Below are 20832 nucleotides of genomic sequence, written 5' to 3'. Positions count from 1 at the left end.
AAAACAATATATATATTATATATTTGAAATATTGTATCTGCGGAACAAATATTTATCTGGACACAATTTTTCGCCACAACAATGATGGCCGCTCGCTCTGTGTGAGGGACTCTGACGCGTGACCGCGCCCATGGTGCGGATGCGCATGCGCACTACCGATCTTAGACTCTTATTTTGAAATTCGAGCCAGAAAGTTGTTTACGTCACTGCGTTACACTGCGCTTGAGGAAGCGATTGACAATTCCTCGAGCTTGTCGAACTTTGACGAAGAGTGTTTTTTTCTGATTACTTCATTGTTTCGAAACGCGTGTCGTTAAACCGGTTTTTCGCAGAAGGGTCTGAATTAGCTCGCCAGCTATCTGATTGCATTGAGTTGCTGTCAGCTCGCAGCGGTGAAGTGCACACTTATCGATCCGCATCAAGAAACCCCTGGAGCCTCTCTATCGATCGCCATTGATCCGCTGAGAATCTATTGATTGTGAATGATGGGGGCCCAGAGGAGCGAGGGACGCAGAGACTGGCTCCAGCAGGACTTCACCGAGCAGCAGGTCCAGACAGTGGTGAGTCAAACTCGTGTCGTCATCTTCATCATCTTCATCGTCATCATCATTCGCTGTATGCACCATAACGCAACATCAAACTTTTATAGGTCCTATTTCACCCAAAAATATATAAAAGAAAAAATATTGTGCACAAAGAACATTAATCCTGTTTTTAGGGCAATAAACAATTTTTGCATTGCGAAATAATTTTTTTTTTTAATTAAACACCTAAATTATTATTGTATGGCTATTTTATTTTATTTATTTTATTATTTTTTAATAGCTGTCTAGTTATCTATATATGTTGCATATCATCTTTTTTTTAATAACTGTATATATATATATATATATATATATATATATATATATATATATATATACATATATAAAAAAAAAAATAAATATAAAACACGCTATATATATATATATATATATATATATATATATATATATATATATTATATATATATATAAGGCAAACCATCCGATTACATGCATAAACTTGCAATTATAAGTTATTTATTAATAGGACTTTAATTATATTAATCGTGCAAGAGGTCTGCACTGATTGGATGTTGATTCGTGCATCTCTTTTTTTTTTTTTTTTTATGGCTATTTACATTGTATGCAAATATTTTTTCCGAATTGCAGAATCCCTGGAACATCATGATCAAACACAGACAGGTGCATCGCAGAGGACGGCGCTCACAGATGGCGGTTAGGTAAGTCCATGAAGATGAAGTACATCATTTGTTTTCATTGTTAAACTACTTTGTCCCATCCCATCGCAGGATAGTGTGCTCTGAGAAAGTCATTTGTAGGATATAGTGTGTCTGATTGAGCGTGTCGTTGTGTGTAGTTACACAGATCCTGTCATTTCCATGGATCTTCTGCGGACCGTTCTGCAGCCCAGCTTCAATGAAGACATCCGTGCTGTGTTTAGAAAATATATGAAGGTGACTGATCGATCACATTGTTATTTTGGGACTGGTTACGCGTGTTTAAATTGCGTTTTTTACTCTTTTCTTTGCAGTTTTTTGAGAAGGCGGCCAGCAATGTGAAAGAGAACGTAGGAGGAGACGTCCAGCCCGACCAGCTGATCAGAGACGCCTGCAGAAACTGCCTGGAACACGTAAAACATCACTTATGCACATTTTTACAAATATATATATGCTAAGATTAGTGGCAAATCAAATTATGAGTTGATGCTCTGTTTCTGTTTTAGGCAAAGCAGCTCTTTCCTGATACAGAGAAGACGGCCCTGAAACCCAGTGTTGACCCAGCAGTGAAGGTAAATGTTATCCAAACTGTTACGCAGCTCCTCGAGAATTTAATTTCATATGTTAATTAGTCTGTAAAAACCTGCACACTCGGCTGAAAAACTATAAATGTGTCTGGAATTGTACCAGACATTTTTCATTTTTTTTTTTTATTTGTCTTATCGATTTTTATTTCACAGCGTGCACGGCAGCCGGACGATACCTCTGGCCAGAGAGACAGTCCCATCCCTAAAAAGGTAAAAAATAAAAAAATGGCATATTTGGAAATATTATTGCAATTTAAAATAACTTTTTTTTTTTTTTTTTTGAAATATGTTCTAAAATGTAATTTATTCCTGTGACACAAAGCTGTATTTTCAGCATCATTACTCCAGTCTTCAGTGTCACATGATCCTTCGGAAATCATTCTGATATGCTGAAAAACATCTCTCATTATTATCAGTGTTGAAAACAGTTGTGCTGCTTCAAATTTTAGTGGAAACCATGATTACATTTAATAGAAAGTTCAACAGCATTTATTTGAAATCATTTATAACATTTATAGAATGCATTCTTGATGAATAATGTCTTTAAAAAAAAAATCTGTCTGTCCCCATACTGTTTAAAAGTAGTATATATATGTATATGTATACGTATATATGTATATATGTGTGTGTGTGTGTGTATATATATATATATATATATATATATATATATATATATATATATATATATATATATATATATATAAATATAAATATAAATGATTTCAAAAGCCAGACTGCTGTTGTTTTTAACACCAACGGCTATATATATCTAAAGTTTGTTTATGAATGTTTATTTTCAGAGGAAAGGTCGTCCTCCAGGTACTGTTGTACAGTATGACAGACCAGCCTCGTACAACACTGGGTAAGTGTCCTTGTCTTTTCTTTATCTGATATCTCCACATACTAAAGATTTGTGTTTTTGACATTCTTAAACATCCTCCACAGAGCAAAACTCAAAATATCTGAGCCAATAAAGCGAGAAGGACCTAAGGTCTGTGCATTTGGGTTAAAATAGCATAATGATTGCTATTGACATGTTTATATGATATTAATGTGAGTGTGTTGATGTCTGTATAGTGGGACCCGTCCAGACTGACTGAGAGCAGCACATTCGTTCTGGGATCCAGGGCAAATAAGTAAGTGTACAGAGGTTTGCTCAAATTATATTATATTATATATTTCACAATAGCTGGAATATGTGGATGTATATGTTCAACAAGTACTGATATAATTTCAGGGCTTTGGGAATGGGCGGGACAAGAGGAAGAATCTACATCAAACATGCAGAGCTCTTCAAGGTACTTTTATTTTTTTTCTGAGCATTCATTAAGTATTTTCTGTGTTCTTGTGGAGGTAATATCTTTTTTGTCTCAGTATGCCGCTGATGCTCAGGACAAACACTGGCTTTCAGAAAGACAGCACATGAGAGCCACCGGTGGAAAGATGGTGAGGACATTCTGTTTTCAAAACATGGAATAATTCACCCAAAAATTTAAGTTTCATGAATTTTATTTTTTTTATGTTTAGCCTCAGGCCATCCAAGATTTGAGTTTTTCTTCACCTGAACAGATTTGGAGAAATTTACTCCGCAATGGATCCTCTGCAGTGAATGGGTGCCGTCAGAATGAGAGTCCAAACAGCTGATAAAAACATCACAATAAATCACAAGTAATCCACAACACTCCAGTACATCAGTTTACATCTTGTGAAGCCAAAAGCTGCATGTTTGTAATCAACAAATACATCACTGAAACAATTTTTACTCAAAACTTTTTTGAGTCCTCTATCCATAATATTGCTTCCTCCAGTAAAAAAGCAATCTGGTCTTAATCAGGAGAGAAATATGCACAGATCAAGCAACAATTACAATAAAAACTGTTCTAAAAATAAATATTTTTGTGGATTTTGATGTGAGAGGACAACAGGACTTTTGCACTGGAGGAAGCATTATTATAAATTATGGCCAGAAGAGTGTTTAGAGTTAAAACGTCTTATTGATGGATTAGTTTCCTACAAACACACAGCTTTTCGCTTCACAAGATGTTAATGCAAGGACTGGAGAGGTGTGGAATACTTGTGGATTATTGTGATGTTTTTATCAGACTCTCATTCTGACGGTACCCATTCACTGCAGAGGATCTATTGGTGAGCAAGTGATGAAATGCTACATTTCTCCAAATCTGTTCTGATGAACAAACAAACTCATCTATATCTTACATGGCCTAAGGGTGAGTGAATTTTCTGCATATTTTCATTTTTTGGGTGTATTACTCCTTTAATAAACAAATAAATAACCCAGAAATGAAGTATTAAATTACAATTGGTCATCTTATTTAAACTCTCATCTCAGGCCTATCTGCTAATAGAAGAGGACATTCTTGATCTCGCCCGAAGTGAAGACTACAAGTAAATAAACATTTTCAAGTAAATAAAACATGCATTTTACAGGCAGCATGCATCATGAAATGTTCTTTGAATCTTAGGGACTGTCCTGAATTGAAGCTGGATGAATTGAAACCATTTGTAGTGCCGATATGGATGGTGGAGAAGATGCAGAAGGCAATGGAAGCACAGAAAACTGAAAGTGATCTTGTCATATAGTGCCACGCAGCTCGTTGGACCACGGCACTCGAGTGTTACCAATTTATCATAACTGTAACTTTTTGTTGTTTATTTTGTTTGTACGATATTCATAGTAGACCCAGGCATTATGATCAAGTTTCCCAGAAATTGTTGCGTTGGGGGTTTACTTGGCAAATCAAAATTTAATTTCACATGCTATAGTCTAAACTGGTCTAGATCTGAATTTTTTTTTTTGTGTGCTTTTTTTCCCCATGACTTTGTATTTAAAAGACTTGAAAATCTAATGAGGCACATATAGAGCCTTAATGATTTATTTTATTTTATTTTAAATACTGTGGTCAATGGACATTTTGTATGTTTGTGTGTTTACCATGATTTATTTCCTATTTTTTTTAAACAAATTAATTCTATGAAATGTCATATCTGCTTTAAAATGGAGATTATTTAGTTAATTCATTTCCCACTTATTTCTCTTTTTAAATATATTGCATTGTTCTAAAAAACAAAAACAAAGAAGCTACTTCTCTCGCAGCAGAACTATACAGAACTGTACAATGACCTGTGATGTTTTTACCTTACATTATCTGTCGTAACTTAAATGTTTTTTTGTTTTTGTTTTGTTTTTTAAAGAAATTAAAACATTTTAATTGACTGATTTTATAGCTTATTAAAAAAAATGTGTGGGGGGTTGGTATTTAAATTATTTTCTAAATGAATTTCATACCTGTTACACTCACCTAATGTCTTTTTTAACTGAAAATGTATAACAGTTTATTAATGTATGCAAGTATAACCAATAAACAGTTGTGTGCTAAATGGTGTTTTTTAAATAAATACGCAAACTAGTAAAACTAGTTCGTTCGGTTCACTGAATGACTCAAACTACTCAACGGTTATAGACACACCCACCTGGCCGTATTACCCAATCAAATCAAAGTGTTTTACGCCTAGCATCAGTGCTGATTGGTTGCTATGCATTCGCTTTGTTCGTAATCTGTGCTTCTGATTGGCTGAAGTGATGGTAAGGCGGAGAAATCCGTTAAGTTTAAACAGGGGGGCGGGAATCTGTGATTTAAAAATTTCGTGCAGCTGTCGGTTAGTGTTTTATCGACTGCACTGAACACAGCCGGTAATAATACGACTCATTTAAATAATACTGCTTTTAATGTTTACATCAAGATTATTTTTATACGATTTATTGTTATGTTGTTTGTTTATATATATTAATTGTTAGCGCATTCGCTAACCAGAAACCTTAGCTTGAGAGTGTGTAACTTATGTGTTGTCGCTGATTATATTTCAGCTTTATGTAGAATAGATATTTTTTTAAATCATTAGTTTTATATGATGCTTGCATTTATGTACGTCGGCTGCTGTATTTTGACTAACGTTAGGCCTATAGCCGTTTAACGTTAACTTACCTCACATTCGAATGAGAACCCGTTAACTATATACAAGGACGAAATCGAAGTAATTTCAGTTATGTTCTTAAAAACAATTCGTTTAAGCCAACGGTTTCCATTCACTAGATTCAGTTTCCACCCGCCGGTTAGTTTAGCCAGGTTGACGTGAAGCTATACAATGTAAACGAGCTTTCTGTTTTGTGAACCGTTGTAACGTTAGATGTACGCGTTTTAACGACGTGTTTTTCCTCCTGTCAGCCCATCGCAGATCTGACGCGATGGCTTCTCAGAATATGGATCCCGCAGCAGCATCGAACACAGCAGCGCTGAAGGGCAGCGAGTCCAGCGGAAACGTGTCCAAAGGATCCGTCACTAAAAGGTTTGATTGCTGCAGATATTCCCTTTAAATGTTCTGAACGCTTCTGTGTGCTACACACACTGGCCGTTCTCAGAAAGAAATACATCTAGGGTTCCTATCGGGATTTATTTCGTAACTTGAAATTCTAATGGAATCAAATAATATGCTTCTGTAGCAACTACATTTGTTGTTTATTCTTTGAGTTTTGGTTGGGAAAAAGTATATTCTTTATCAGAACAGTAGTTGTATTGAAATAGTGTATTGAACTGGAATTAAACCATATCAAGCGAACAAGAGTCCTGCTCATCTGTCAGTACTGTTTATTGAACTTGTAATAAAGGCAGAATCACAAGCTGTTCATACTGAGTAACATATGATTCTGATAAAATTGTAGTCCCCCCTCCCCCTCAATTATATTGTCAACCAAAATTGTTCCAAAAGTTTTCAGTGCATCAAACTTCTCATGTAATCAAACAATACATAGATTCTCTTTCCATGTTAAAGAAATAGTTGGGGTTTAGAAGATGTTTTAAGTCCAACAGGAACATTTACATTATTGGTATTCATAATTTGAGAGCTGGAAAGAACTATAGTTTGAATGGATATCCATTAGGACTTTTTGTGCCTAGCGGACGCTAGTTTCTCAATTTGTTTCACTGTGGTTAATACAATTTTTGCATCTGAAATGACAGACTGGCATTTAAAATATTTAATGCTTTAAAACTTTTAAAGATTTGTTCTTTTTTTATTCATTTTGATTTTCAATGTTTCCCCTTTTCCTCCGTAGGCTTCAGCAAGAGCTGATGACGCTAATGGTGAGACCTTTTTATACAGCTGGTATTTGGTTTGGCCTTTGTATCTGTAGTTTGTTAACTCTGTGCTTTGTTAAATGCAGATGTCAGGAGACAAGGGCATTTCAGCGTTTCCAGAGTCTGACAATCTCTTCAAATGGATTGGCACGATAGATGGAGCTCAAGGAACGGTAAGAACAACTGTTGTTTTCTTCCCCCTGATGTCAGGAAATGGTTTTCTTACATGCAACATACTAATCTAGATAATTAGAAGATGTATTCTTAAAAGCATCTTTTTTTTGTCCCTGATCAGGTTTATGAAGGTTTGAGGTACAAACTTTCACTGGAGTTTCCAAGCGGGTACCCCTACAACGCCCCTCGGGTGAAATTCACCACTACTTGTTTCCACCCAAATGTTGATGAGAATGGCTTCATCTGCCTAGACATTTTGAAGGACAAGTGGTCTGCACTATATGATGTCCGCTCCATTCTATTGTCCATTCAGAGTTTATTAGGAGGTACATTATGCTTTTGATATGAGTAGTGCTGAGCAACATTCAGAAACTTGTATAACTTTCGATTCATGAGTTGAAATTTGGCCACAACCTTCAGGATGTTTAATTGAAATTAAACCACAACATGAAACACGTTTTGTGATACTATGATTATGCCCTGATAAGTAGAATACTGTTATTCAGATCTTAATTCACGTAAGGTCAACTACTTTCTCCTGTTATAGTCAAGTAATTTACTAGCTGTCGTGTCTGGATCATTGTACTCAAGAATGTTTGTTTGTTTGTAGAACCCAACAATGATAGTCCAATGAACTCTGCGGCTGCTGAACTATGGGATGACCAGGAAGGTAAATGATCATGCCAGAGTCAAGCAGTTGTTTGAAACTGCAGTATTTTTAGAGAATTGTTTCTAATACAGTGTTTGGTAAATTATGCATCTAACACATTTCTTATCACTTTTGTTGCAGCCTTCAAAGCCCATTTGCACGCAACCTACAAGAACTGACCATAAACATTAACGTCTGCCTCTTGTTTTATCTGTGTCTGTTTGCTTGTTCGTAATGTAAATTTTCTATAATGGGTTTCTGTGTATATTATTTCCATGTTGTCCTGAATAAAATGCTAATTGAATGGAGTTTGTGTCCCAAATTATTGGAGTAAAGGGAGGGAAAATAAGACCAAAATATTAAATTTCTTTTTTTGTTTATTTTTATATATATACACTAACAATCTCCGCACACCTGACAGCAATTGATTGGTGTGTAAGAGACAGACCAAAAAGATCAAAACTAAAGGATAAAGAAAACGAATCCTGCACACTGTCACATTGTTTGGGATTTGTTTTCTTTATCCTTATTTTATATATATATAATATAAAAGCTTTGTAGTGCCCAACTGATCAGGCAAGAATATAGTTTGAAGAATGTTCTGTTTAATTTAAGGTTTTCAGAGTATAATGGTCAACAATTGTAACTAATGTTATTGGAAAAAAGTTAATGCAGAATGTATTTCAATTTCAAAACTTGTCCTTAACCTAGTTTCAGAGCCTAGCTAAGCAGACATAGTAGACAGCCTACTTTGCAGTTGTGGTGATTGCAACAACCTAATGTATTATTTTGAGACACCACCTCCACTTCCATGATGTTCTCCAAGCTTTCATCCTCTTCTTGCCCACCTTCTTGGGTCGAAATGCCTTCTACCCAGGCTTTTTGTGTGGGTTCAACAGACCACAGTGGAACGTTAACTCTTTGAAACATTTCTTCAAGCAGAACATCAATCTCCATTATGTGCTTCTTCAGGTCTGGGCCTGGGGTCTCCTCTACTGATAACCATGGTGTTTGCACCATGGCTGCCCGAGCTGCTACTTCCGAAGTTCCACCTGCATAACCTGCATTGATGAGGGCTTGTCGATCTTTGCGCTGGGTCAGAGGGAATATCTCTTGCAAGACTTTGACCTTCTGTAGGTCCCGCTGGAAGTTTTCCAAACTGGACAAAAAGATCACCCAAAGTCGTTCAACCTGTTCTTTGTCCTCTTGTCCTTGCTCCGTTTCTATCAGCAGACTTGGCAGCCTCCGGTGAAGCCCTGAAACATGAGTCGATCAAATCAACTCTCAACAGTTTGAATGTGGCGTAATTGAATATGGCCAGCTGCTAGTTTTTGCAGTGCAGAAAAATACTGAAAGGGCAATGTAGAATTTCTGCACCACTAGCATTGCCATACTGTTTCTTGCTAGTCTTCTGTTTGTACTTGTCCAGTCTTACCTGAGCATATTTTATGAGCTACTGTCCTGGTTTCTTCCAGCTCCTCTCTAAGGAAGCTCCCATCCGTGTTGCTCCCCAAGGAGGTGGCCATTTGCTGGAAGCAGGCTGTCACTTTGCTCAGGGCGGCCTGTGCCCGCTCGCATTCATTCACCTGCCTCTTTCTGGTTTGGATCTCCACCACCGACTGCTGCCAGCGATTCATTACCACTCGTGTGGTGAACGACCTAAACTTTGCAGAATATTTAAGAATTATTGTTGGTCTCAATATCAGAATTATTCATTACCCTCTTTTAAATCTTGTAGTTTTACACACACAAAACATAATCCCTTTTAAATCTTGTAGTTTTACTTTTTCCTGACCTAATCCCAATTAAATGAATAGACCATAACCATTTATTTTGCTTAAACACAGAAATTATTTGCCGCATTCATTAGCCTGGTTAATTATTTTTATTAAGTTCTCTTTTAAGAACGGTTGCACCACTTTGAAACACATTTTATTTAGCCATATTTCTGATATAATTTTAATGTGATAATGTTACATTTAAAGGCTACACCCGTTTGTATGCCTACAATTATATATATATATATATATATAAAAAAACCACTTACTGGTAACAGTGACTCAAAGAAATCTGTTCATAGCCTTCGGAAACTTGCGAGTTGTTTTGACAGTCCTGTTTCTCAGCGTGATTACATCCGTTGGAGACACTTCTGCCAACCTCCTTGTATTTGTACGCTCACTTATGTTCTTTTTTCCAAAGCTTTTATAGAGGCCGGTCTTTAGGGACACTTGTTAAAATTAGGTTCAAACCTTGCTCCCAGAATACCGTGCGCTGGAGATCATTATGTCAAAGTTCTTTCTTTCTCAGAAACACATGCAGTGTTGAGAGGACAAGGTTTTCGAACAAGAGATCCATGCATAATGAATTTCAATGTGCGGTTGTCTGTGTATCTGTGTGCTTGAGGGAGTGTGTGTGTAATGTGTGTGCTGTGCACAGTGGTTTATGTGAAGTTAATTGTCCACAGGGAGAGTGGTATGGTATTGTGGAGGAACAGACGGAGATCCTTTATTGACTCCCTTGTGGTTATTTGGGCTTGTTTGAAAGCTGTGTGTCGCTTGATGCATCACGTATGCACCCATGGGTCAAATCTCCTGAGCAACACCAGTAATATTAGCTAATTCAGTTAACAAAACAGCAAAGCTGTAATAGGCACTAACATAATTCCGCGGTCATAATTATAATCAACTTCACACACTTAAAATTGTGATGTTGGAGAGTATTCCTTTTATATTAAGATTCATTAATTACCAAATTCATTATTTTTAAGGATGCTAATTGCAAAGGAAATCCAATGTTTCCTTTTGTTGTCCTTTTTCAGAACTATCCACCTTTTTCCTAACAAGAAAAACTTTCCAAATTAAATATTATATATTTTATGAAAATATTTAAAATAATAATAATAATAATAATAATTGTGGTCTGCTTTCCCAATTTAATTTACGATATACGGGTTAACTATGAATAATTCCCTGGAATGCACTAAGAATCTTTAATTTTTCTTCCCAAATCCTCATGTCTCTTTCCAGGTTGATTTGTTTTCACACAGATGCTGTGAAATGTAATTGTTATGAAATATAGACACATATTATTATAATGATATTTAGCATGTCCGTAACATTGCTGCGGATAGGAGGATCTTTAGGAGTTATTCATGGAATGTTTAAAGTATTTTGTTAATGCTTTTACACTTAAATTTTTAATTTATTTAATACGTTTTCATTTTAATACTTTTAATGATCAGTTGGTTGAAGGGTGAGTAAAATAATGTCACCTCATTGTACCAGGTTTTTGAAAATGCTTTTTGCATTCATAGAGCGAACCTTGCTGATTGTTTAGTGTAAACGGAAATTACTCCCATAATTTGCGCAAAGCATCAGGGGACGTAGAAAAAAGGTGGATACTTAAACAGTGATCAAGTATGGAATGTGTACTTCACAGTTTAATCTGGAGTTCTGTTAGATATGGAAGAATCTTTATTGAATATCTAATAGGTGGCTTTAAAGTATTTGTTCATTCTCATAGCAATGACAAACACAAATTCACTTATTTTACATATACATTACAGCTTGGCCATTGACATGCCTTACAAAGGCAACTAGGGACTTCAACGAGAACATTGAGACAATGATTGAAATTATACCACAGATATTCAGAAGATAACAGAAAACAAATTCATCTAGTATTGGTGAACACATTCTGTGGTTTCCATATTACAGTGTGGAAGGACTTCATTCTCTGTTGCGTGTTATTTATATCACAGTTGTTGAAGACCCATTGGGTGAGCTAGACACAATACAAAACCACAGCGACCTGATGCAGTCCAAAATCAATACCTCCAGCTTGCATTGGTAATCAAGCTTTAACTGCTAAAGTCAAGTACAGTTGGCCCTGCATACAATGTGAGGTGAGTTACAAGGAGTAGATGCTGGTATAATCTGGTGTGATGGAAAAAATATGGTGTCTGGAATTAATAGATATTCATCAGTCATTTGGCTTTAGTTCTTTTACAGGTCTTGCTAGTCCAAAGATCAGCCCAAGGGCCGACCGTAGGGTGTTATGTGGCAATGGCCTCCATGATCTCGTGGCACAGACATTGGCAGAAGCCGTAGAACACACAAAGGACCAGGGTGGAGGGCACCAGGCTGACCAAGATCACTCCCATCGTGAGCTGCTGGATCATCAGCAAGTAGATCCCCAGTGGCAGCGAGCTAAAGTAGACCAGGCAGAGGAAACCCATCAGAAAGCGAGGAACCGAATGAGACGTCCAAGCCCGACACTTCTGCACGGGCAGGTGGCAAGGCAAGGAGTCCAAGCTGGCCGTCCGATACAAGCGCAACATGCTCATAGAGTCCGAGGACTGCGACTCTCCAGGGATTTCCATGACTGTGATGACGAGGCAGTCGGAGGAGCTGTGGGCCTGCTCGCCTCCGCTCAGACTGTTGGGCGTCAAAAGGACCTCACCAGTGGGTGTGGTGCCACTCTTACGCGCCCGGTCCTGGTAAGTCAGAATAGCCAAAATGTTGCTGTCATCTTGAAGCAACCAGATTTCCTCGTCAGGGACGTGAGTCTCGTGGCGACAGAAGGGGCAGCTGATGATGCTTGGAGACGAGTCCAGCTCCACCATCTTTTTTAGACATTTGGCACAGACCCGGTGCAAGCAGCTCAACACCTTGGGCTTGCGAGCTCGGGTGTCAAAGCGATTGTAGCAGATCTTGCACTCCAGTTCCTCCACCGTATAAATCACCGGTGCCTGGGAGCTCTCAGTCTCTGAGTCGGACTTCTGGCTCATCCTGAGAGATGGAGCTTGGCCACAGCTGAGAGGAGCGAAAGAGTCAGGAAGCAGGTGCAAATGTTCAAATTAAGCAAATTTTTGTATGCTATAGGAGCAGCACCTGAGCACTGTCCTCGATAGCCCTTGTTTTTCTGCTTCGCGTTTGTTTTTCACCAAAACGGATTGCTTAAATTCATCTTTTTAAGAGCTTGCTGCATATACTGCTGATTAGAAGTCCACAAAAGCAAATCTGAGTCTTGACGGAAAGCTTAATATTATACATATGTCCATAAGACACCCTGATGTATATATGACAAGCAGATTATACTAAAACACAAGAGAAATTCATTGCATGCTAAATGAGGATCTCCATTCACTGTCCGCACTCAGTTAAAGAACTTACTTGGGTTTTTCCAGCATGGTTTAGAGAAAGACAAAACCAAAGAAGCAATAAAGAAATAAAGTTAGTTGACATCAGAGAAGTCTAAAAACATTCCAAAGCAAGCATCTGCCAGTTCCTTTAAAATCAGAGTCTGGACACAGAGCGTGTTTTTGTCTCGTTATCCATAGCTGATTCTAGAATGAGGCGGAAGAATCGCAGATTCAGATAAAGTCAGCAGGATCCTCCTGAATACTGCCAGATATTTTCTTCCAGTAATGGCTACACTTGATTATGACCTTCAACTCTGAATGCTCACATTGTCCCTCCAAGCACTTTGTTCATTCTGCAAAAAAAATGAGAGAAGACACAGACGTGTTATTGAGATAAAAATGTAATTGTTTGCAAAATGCGAAATTTTACCACTTTACAGTAGATCTGAAGAACGTAAGAGGGAATAGCTTGATATCTGTACTTACCTTGTGTAAGTAAAACCCTTCTAGTGTCATTGAGCCAGCACCGCTACAAACCCTTTGCATTCATCAAGCCCTTCCTATCGGGTGTATAGATGTCAACATAGGGGTGGGTGTGTGTGATAGAAAGCATGCACACCGTCGGCCAAAAACAGTTATAGTTGTTCCTCCCAATATTAAGGTTAGTGGCTAGTTGTTGACTTTTTAATGTCAAATTCCTAAACTTTTATCCTCAATATTTGGTTTCATCCTTGTATATGGCAAAAATGCATGTTTCATTGACTACTTTGCTAAAATAGTGGCTAAAGGAAATCCTTATTTGCACTTGCCATAGGCGTGGCAAGCCATTCAAGCGAAGGCCAACGGAGGCTATATAATTTGATTACAAATGTAGTTAGCTCCTGTATTTCTTGATTCCCTGTGGACGTGACTCACTCCAATCTGACAGAGAGGCAAACAAGTGATGCAAGTGGATGATAACAAGAGAAGCGGCAAACATGCAAATTTAATTTCCCACTACCAAACATTACAATTTTTTTCCCTCCTTTCTCTTTCCATGTCTCACAGCGCAGGTTGTTCGAATTTGAAGCCAGTCTATAAATAGCATGCGTGCGGTGCTAGAGGATACAGCGTCCCCTGCCTACCCCCCCCCACCCAACCTTGATGACTGTGATAAGGACTGTCACACACTCACACGGACTCGTGTCCAACAGTTGAGGATGCAGTGATGTGCTGAAATTATGACTTTGACATTGTATGGCAGCTTGTCTCTAAGGGTTCCTCAGCTCGGTCATGTAAATGGCAGCAGAGTCTGTTGAATAAAAGCCAGTGGGTCAAACCTGACATCCAAGATGAAGCGAGAGGAGCGAAGGTTAAAAGAACGCAACCGTCATACAGAATTTATTTGACATTAAAACAGCAGCGAGTCAATACATGCTAAGGGCACATCTACATTTAGCTGAGTAATCAGTGTAGTTGCAGTGGAATATATTAAATTCATTATAGTTGGCTGCAAACATGGTTGCAGTTTTCAGTGGCTTGTAAATAAAGATCTTTATTCAGATGAAGAATGTGCTGTTTTTAAATGCAGTTTGTGTGATGCTTAAATTCATGGGCTGGATCTGAAGTTATCATCATGTTGGCTTTACAAAAACATTGGCAAGAAAACGGAGTATGTGTAGCCTAGAATGGCAAACATATGCATCTGCCTAAATTAGTTAATACTTCTATTTATGGACCATGTATTACGAAACCTGTCAGAAACATGAAGAAAAATAAATTAGTTTGAAAATAATTTTTAGGACAATTTTCTTTATTTTTATATGTGAGGGGAAGACCTTATAGAAATTAATTAATTACATTACAGTAATTAAAACAACCATTAAGAATAATGGGAATTAAAAAAAAAAAAACTCAACTCATGTAATGAGAAATTTGTGAATAAGTGCTTAAAGGTGGTCATATGATGCGATAAAAATTTTTCCTTTCTCTTTGAAGTGTTACAAGCTCATGGTGCATAAAGAAGATCTGTCAAGTTGCAAAGACTAAAGTCTCAAATCCAAAGAGATGTTCTTTATAAAAGTTAAGACTTGTCCACGCCCCCCGAAATGGCTCGTTCTAACACGCCCCCACATCTCTACGTCAGTAAGTGGGAAGATTTGCATAACGCCGTCCATATGTTCACGCAAAGAGAGAAGGTGTACCTTTTATTCTTGCTGTTGCCGCCGGCACCATTTCATGGAGAAGCTCTGTTTTCATTATGAAAGTGAAATTACTTTGTTTGGCCTTCCAAAAGAGCACGTTACCCGCTCCGTCATGCCTAGAGCTGATCTGTGCTGGTCACTGAGGAAAATACATCAACTTCGCACTGTGGATTGCCAGATCGGCTTTCACCGTGGACGAAGCAGAGTCCAGCCCGGGGTCGTCACATGCCGCTCACTCAAGCCGCAGGCCGTTCCTCACTCTTTGCAAGGACTGTCTGGTGCTTCTGACTCACGGTATGTAAGTAGGTTTACATACGTGAAGGATTTGCCACTGATGATTCAAACGTGAATTTTGAGCAGTGTAGAGTAGCACTTGTTTGTCGTTTCTCCGATCACAAATGCAGACATGGTTTTATGTTTATGTGGCGCGATATGCAACGCGTAAAAAGACAGTATAGGTAATTACAATCAGTAATTATGTCCCCACTGGATGCAACAACTGCCTCATTTGTAATGGGTTTTATTGTTTTTGTCCTGTAATGCCAGTGTTCTGACCGGGACACGCCATAACAGTATATGTTGAGGGGCGTAACATTTCCGTCAGATGCTTGAAACATTCGGCCAATCACATGGCACTGGATAACTGGCCAATCAGAGCACACCTCACTTTTCAGACCCATGAGCTTTGTAAAAAACGATGCGTTTCAGAAGGTGGGGCATAGAGGAGAAACAACGTGGAAAGTAATGTTTTTTTTAACCTTAAACAGCATAAACATTTCATTACACCAAATACAGAAAATAATGTTTTTTTTAGCAACATCATATGACCCCCTTAATTGTCATGAATTGTCTTTATACGAAATAAAATTTCTTCATTTTTATTTTATTTTTTTAGGTAAAGTGAACATGTTTATTAAGATACTCTCAATACTGAGCTCTTTAATGAAAAATCAATTTCTATTTACTTAGGTCATTGTCCGTTCAGGATATCTAAAGTGTCCTGTTTCTAAAATAATTGAATTTGAAAAGTGATAAAATTGAAAAGTGTCAGTTGGTGTTTGTCATCTTCTTGCTTGGGTGACCTGTCGTGCCAGTAACCACAGGAGATAATTGCGTCTGTGTGTAGGCTATGTGTTTGTGTGAGAAGCGGAAATAAAGATGCAAGGGGCGTTCACAGGAAAACACCATCTGTGTCCTGGTCCTGTGGGGTTACATAAATAATACCAGTTCACCTGCCTGCTCCAATGTTTACGTCAGCCTTTGGAGGAGCATGCAGGCCTTCTGAAATGCTTCTTATTTTCAGTGTTAGTTTGAACATATAAACCTTTATTTTTAGCTCATTAAATTAATTACACTCTCTAGGATATATAATAACTCCATGTTAAGTTTAAATGGGTTAAAAAAAGGAATACTTCTAATGATGCTCTGAATTTAGACCCTAGATGCATGTTAATCATCACTGATCAGTCATTTAAGTCAAACTGGTGGTTCCAGGCTAACAACTTATGTTTACAAACCACAGATGACTGGCTTCAGTTAGATATGTCGATAAAGCCTGTTTTAAAAACAAATAATCAGAAATAACTACGCCCATCTGTTTCCTTTTAGATGCATTAAAATAAAGTGCAATAACCTTTAGATAACGGACCACCCTCATGCCCACCAAAGTTCTCCTGGGATGTACCTTGCATTGTTTTGATGTGGTGTGTGTTCAAGTGATTTTAGTTGGAATAAAGCAGATGTGTCGTGTTTCTTTGTCTCTTTTTCAGTACCTAGACAGGAAGCTTGTTTGCACTAGTGCCACAAAATGCACATTAATTGTGTAATTGATGCTTGAGAATTATAGGAGTGTATCAGGACGGAAACTAAATTCTGCAGGAAGGTACCGATCTCCTCGTGAAGGACCATTTAAAACTGACAGAATAAGGAAAATCATAAAATCACACAAAAAAAGCATTATTCTCTACCACTAGCAGAATTACCAATCCAAACAGCATTTACAACTTACTGTATTTCTGTAATGTGATGTATTTCCAAGTATAACTCATATACATTTAGTTAAAAATTGGCTTTTATCCATTTTATCCATCAGGAACCCTTCTGAAATGCTTTTGACTGGAACGTGGAAGCTAAAGGTCAAGTTCATCCTCAAGAGCGTCTCTTCATATATCACTGGTAACAATTCTTACAATTCCTATTTATTGTTAGTTATTGTTTCAGTAAATAGCTATAAATTACTGTTAACTACTGGCAAGATTCTAGAAAGGCTACATTACCTACAACACTAATGGCAGTAGTTATCTGCCCGTGTGGCCTGGTGATTGCAGCCAAAAAGTTGTTTCATATGACTAACAAAGCATTTTTTTTATAATGTGAGCTTCAAAATAAGATCTGGGATGTGTATTAAGAAAGTAATATTGGCAACTAGTTTAAAATCTTCAAAGGAATGTGGTGTATTATCAGTAAGAGATGCACCTACAATTGATTTCTGTGCAAAACTAATGAGACCGAATGCACGATACCGCTAAATAAATCTCCTGTCAATTCATTTTGACCAGCAATTTAATTTCTGCCAGAACTGACAGTAACTCATCGCACCCAGCGGAGCCGTCCGGACATCAGCACTAAATGTACCTTTGTCTTGACAACCGAACGGAAGGATATCAGACTCTCCAGCAAAACAAGGAAAGTGATGAAGATAAACTGCTAGAGAAGCATTGCAGATGCATTTTCAGAACAGTTCAATATGTTAAAAAAGCTTTTAAAAACAGCGAGAAAGAGTAGCTGTTAAATACAGTGTGCAATCAGAGTCAAATCTACAAATTTATCCATTTGGTTTTTCATTATAGATACAAATAACTTGTGAGGTCTCTTTTAAAACCAGTTTCATTTTGGAGCAGAGCCTTATTTTCTGTCACTTCTGGCCATGCAGTAAAAAAAGAGCTTGTTTTTTGTAGTTGCTGTTCCTGATTTAGTGTGACAGCTCAGTGAAGATTTCACATCCGAGTTAGCCATTCTATTCATTGAAGCCAAGGTATGAAGCAGACCAACCCACACAGGTAACTAGTGGCCTAGTTTACAGTGACCCTGTCTGAGTCCTGAAAGAAGGGGTACAGCTATATGTGGGCCCAGATTTGGAAGAGAGATATTTTGTAATGTCACTTAAAGTCCTAAATGATCAACCCATCCTCAAGTGACCGCTGGGTTTCGCCAAGACATGCCATTTTGCAATCAGGAACATTGCCAAGGCTGAACACTGTCGCCATAAATAAGTATAATTGGAGGTTGAGGTGCAAAGCACTTCTTAGAAGTCTATCCATCTTTAGAAGACTCTCACATGTTTTTCATGAAAGCTAGAATTGGACCCTTTTGTGCGATTCTAATGCTTTTAAACATGCATTAATCGTTTTAATAATATGTTTGTGTCTTGCATCTAGCACTGACTCTATTAATGACAGCGTTCGTGAGGTAATTACAATTCATCCTCCACATAAGACTTTATATAACATGCTAATACTCTCTCACTCTCAGTTCTCTCAAGGACTGTATTCACAGTTCATTAGAGAGGAGTCTGATTCTGCAAGATATCATGTGCGCAATACAACAACTCTTCAAATCATTCAAACAGCTCTTGACAACTGATTTGTGCCTACTGTAATAAAAGTTTATTTTTATTTATTAACCATTTTTAGCCACAGACTCATTAGTTTGACTAATTTTCACATCCATCAGTTAAAATGTTGAGAGTTATAAGAGATATATGCAATGGTTTAGTCATGGAGACAGTTTGCAAACGATAAGGAAGACCTATGCAAATTAATTAGCCTACCTTTAATTACATGAGCTGTCTATAAAACCACTACAGATACGGTTCATATTAGGCTACTAATCAAACTAATAAAATTTCAACACCAGTCAACAATCTCAGCAATCACTATTTTGCATAATTTAGTTACAAAAATATAGCTGCTATTTTTAATGGCCATCGCTGGTTTAGATCCAACAGGTTTTTTTTTTTTTTTTTTTTTTTTTTTTACATTAATCGATTCGGGTGGATTTTATTAGAGGTACAACAAATGTACTGATATTATAAAACGATTCTAGTTTTTGCATTAAACAAACACAAGTTGTGGCTAATCGCATAAATAACGGTAACTGTTATCTGTCGCGGCGAGCATTACGATGTTTGTTATTTGACGATTTTACGTCGCGCCGCCGCTTTTCTTGCTCACAAGCTGTTTTAGTATTTAAATGACAGCTCGGATAAATCTGATTAACGTTACTTATTAAAACTAATTTGCCTCACATGTTGCCTCACTCGTTCCGCGACGTCGTGGCTATTTGTCCGTCGAATGCGTCGCGCTGAAGCGTTGTTTATGCGTTGAAAATGCGTATAAACATTTTAAGTAATTTAATAATTTATTGCCAACACTCAAGGTTTATATCATAAGCTGTAAACGTTTATAATCCGCAGTTATCGCCAGTGACACTCACCCTCAGGTCTTGATTGCGGCTCGAAAACAGTCGTTTCCAGCCTCGTCCGTCCACTCCAATCTAACAATCGACTATAACCGCCACATTATCCTTTCCTCGTCGCTTTGTGGTGAGTCACAGTCAATCTCGAGGTCCCATCTGTCCGACCACAACTGCTACATCCCCCTCATTGCGGTAACGCTACCGCATCAGAAGCTGCACGGATTTCTCCTCAGTGGTTGCTGTGGCAACAGGAGCCAGCGCGAGCTCCGACCAGAGTCCGCCGAACTAACTGACTTCTCTTAGCGGACGCACGTGAGCACTGTTTGGCGAAGACGGTGATGACAGACAGGCTCCCTTGACGTTGATTCGGTTGTTTTTCAGAAACTCAAGGATCATTCTGACATTGGTTTCCCTCCAGAAACACATAAACTCATCAAGCGCTGCGCATATTAAATCTAGACTGTGCCTGTTAATTGATTAGTATTTTTTTTCTCGTTTTATACAAGGTCATAATGAATAAAATAGCATATTTAAAGAAATAAAATTAGTTTTTATTATTCTCTAGAATGCTCTCTTGTCAATGGTGTTACACTTGGGAACCAGTAACACCCCTGACAGTAACACTGTGAAATTACCTTATTAAATCAACTAACATGGCGGATGACACAGCAAAAACATCTACATTAATAAACTGTCATAAAAGCATATTGATAGGCTAACAGCACTGACAGGGGCCCTCGAAGCATGCAGCTGTGAGATAAAAAGGAGAAAGTTAGTGGCATGTAAGTGATGCAAGAAAATAATACAGAAAAGAGTAATATTGTTACGACCCGTAAATGCTGTGGGTGCAAGGGGGTGTAACATTAAATAAAACAGGAAATAAATTAATGCAAATTAATATAAAGATCTAAAGTAAAAGGAAACCACAGTTAAAATGCATTCAATTTATTTACAGTGGTTCAGTATATTCTTTATACAAATGTCGAATTGCACAAATGCACATGGCTAATAATTACCTATATATTATTTAATAGGTTAATTTGTGACTGAAACAAAGATTTTAGGAGGTTAGGACATACTATTTAAATGGCATTTATTTGTAAGTATTGAAATATTGATATATAGCTTTGAAAATGTTTTTAATTGCACACTTCCGTCCTGCAGGGTAGTCTGTCACACTGTCACTGCTTGAAATGTCAAGTACTC

At 37.6% G+C, this 20832-nt stretch overlaps 4 protein-coding genes across 6 annotated transcripts; 2 read left to right on the top strand and 2 right to left on the bottom strand.

Moving 5' to 3' along the window:
- The first annotated feature begins 66 nt into the window (after nucleotides 1-66).
- LOC109052158 (deoxynucleotidyltransferase terminal-interacting protein 1-like) lies at nucleotides 67-5247 on the top strand. Its single transcript, XM_042726647.1, has 13 exons — nucleotides 67-560; nucleotides 1194-1264; nucleotides 1402-1498; nucleotides 1576-1674; nucleotides 1768-1833; nucleotides 2002-2058; nucleotides 2649-2710; nucleotides 2794-2839; nucleotides 2926-2984; nucleotides 3086-3146; nucleotides 3223-3294; nucleotides 4199-4254; nucleotides 4332-5247. Exons 1-13 carry the CDS (start codon nucleotides 483-485, stop codon nucleotides 4447-4449), a joined length of 942 nt encoding a protein of 313 aa, XP_042582581.1. The 5' UTR covers nucleotides 67-482; the 3' UTR covers nucleotides 4450-5247.
- Nucleotides 5248-5472: 225 nt separating this feature from the next.
- LOC109052131 (ubiquitin-conjugating enzyme E2 C-like) lies at nucleotides 5473-8132 on the top strand. Of its 3 annotated transcripts, none has more exons than XM_019069600.2 (7): nucleotides 5473-5560; nucleotides 6093-6213; nucleotides 6980-7007; nucleotides 7088-7174; nucleotides 7297-7501; nucleotides 7786-7845; nucleotides 7966-8132. In XM_019069600.2, the coding sequence occupies exons 2-7, from the start codon at nucleotides 6113-6115 to the stop codon at nucleotides 8001-8003; spliced, it is 519 nt and encodes a 172-aa protein (XP_018925145.1). In that variant the 5' UTR covers nucleotides 5473-5560; nucleotides 6093-6112; the 3' UTR covers nucleotides 8004-8132. The 3 variants fall into 3 exon arrangements, with proteins under 3 accessions (XP_018925145.1, XP_042582582.1, XP_018925147.1); XM_019069602.2 differs by lacking the exon at nucleotides 5473-5560 and adding an exon at nucleotides 5944-5979; XM_042726648.1 differs by lacking the exon at nucleotides 7966-8132 and having other exon boundaries at nucleotides 7786-7853.
- Nucleotides 8133-8406: 274 nt separating this feature from the next.
- LOC122137568 (regulator of G-protein signaling 9-binding protein-like) lies at nucleotides 8407-9528 on the bottom strand. Its single transcript, XM_042725200.1, has 2 exons — nucleotides 9260-9528; nucleotides 8407-9080 (listed from the first exon to the last, which is right to left on the bottom strand). Exons 1-2 carry the CDS (start codon nucleotides 9459-9461, stop codon nucleotides 8545-8547), a joined length of 738 nt encoding a protein of 245 aa, XP_042581134.1. The 5' UTR covers nucleotides 9462-9528; the 3' UTR covers nucleotides 8407-8544.
- A 1669-nt stretch (nucleotides 9529-11197) lies between these two features.
- Nucleotides 11198-20024, bottom strand: LOC109052130 (E3 ubiquitin-protein ligase RNF182-like). Its single transcript, XM_019069598.2, has 2 exons — nucleotides 19645-20024; nucleotides 11198-13320 (listed from the first exon to the last, which is right to left on the bottom strand). The coding sequence occupies exon 2, from the start codon at nucleotides 12611-12613 to the stop codon at nucleotides 11879-11881; it is 735 nt and encodes a 244-aa protein (XP_018925143.1). The 5' UTR covers nucleotides 12614-13320; nucleotides 19645-20024; the 3' UTR covers nucleotides 11198-11878.
- Nucleotides 20025-20832: the final 808 nt, after the last annotated feature.

Source organism: Cyprinus carpio, chromosome B6 (genome assembly GCF_018340385.1).
Source record: "Cyprinus carpio isolate SPL01 chromosome B6, ASM1834038v1, whole genome shotgun sequence".
In the NCBI taxonomy this organism is placed as follows: domain Eukaryota; kingdom Metazoa; phylum Chordata; class Actinopteri; order Cypriniformes; family Cyprinidae; genus Cyprinus; species Cyprinus carpio.
This window is presented reverse-complemented; position numbering and strand designations above follow the sequence as displayed.

Excerpts from the sequence above, each read along its gene's own strand:
- LOC109052158 (XM_042726647.1), top strand. The coding sequence starts at position 483 with ATGATGGGGGCCCAGAGGAGCGAGGGACGCAGAGACTGGCTCCAGCAG. Across the intron at positions 1,675-1,767 it reads GCAGAAACTGCCTGGAACAC|GCAAAGCAGCTCTTTCCTGA; the intron begins GTAAAACATCAC and ends TTTCTGTTTTAG. Across the intron at positions 3,295-4,198 it reads GAGCCACCGGTGGAAAGATG|GCCTATCTGCTAATAGAAGA; the intron begins GTGAGGACATTC and ends CTCTCATCTCAG.
- LOC109052130 (XM_019069598.2), bottom strand. The coding sequence starts at position 12,613 with ATGAGCCAGAAGTCCGACTCAGAGACTGAGAGCTCCCAGGCACCGGTG.
- LOC122137568 (XM_042725200.1), bottom strand. The coding sequence starts at position 9,461 with ATGAATCGCTGGCAGCAGTCGGTGGTGGAGATCCAAACCAGAAAGAGG. Across the intron at positions 9,081-9,259 it reads AGCTCATAAAATATGCTCAG|GGCTTCACCGGAGGCTGCCA; the intron begins GTAAGACTGGAC and ends CTCATGTTTCAG.
- LOC109052131 (XM_019069600.2), top strand. The coding sequence starts at position 6,113 with ATGGCTTCTCAGAATATGGATCCCGCAGCAGCATCGAACACAGCAGCG. Across the intron at positions 6,214-6,979 it reads AAAGGATCCGTCACTAAAAG|GCTTCAGCAAGAGCTGATGA; the intron begins GTTTGATTGCTG and ends TTTCCTCCGTAG. Across the intron at positions 7,175-7,296 it reads TAGATGGAGCTCAAGGAACG|GTTTATGAAGGTTTGAGGTA; the intron begins GTAAGAACAACT and ends GTCCCTGATCAG.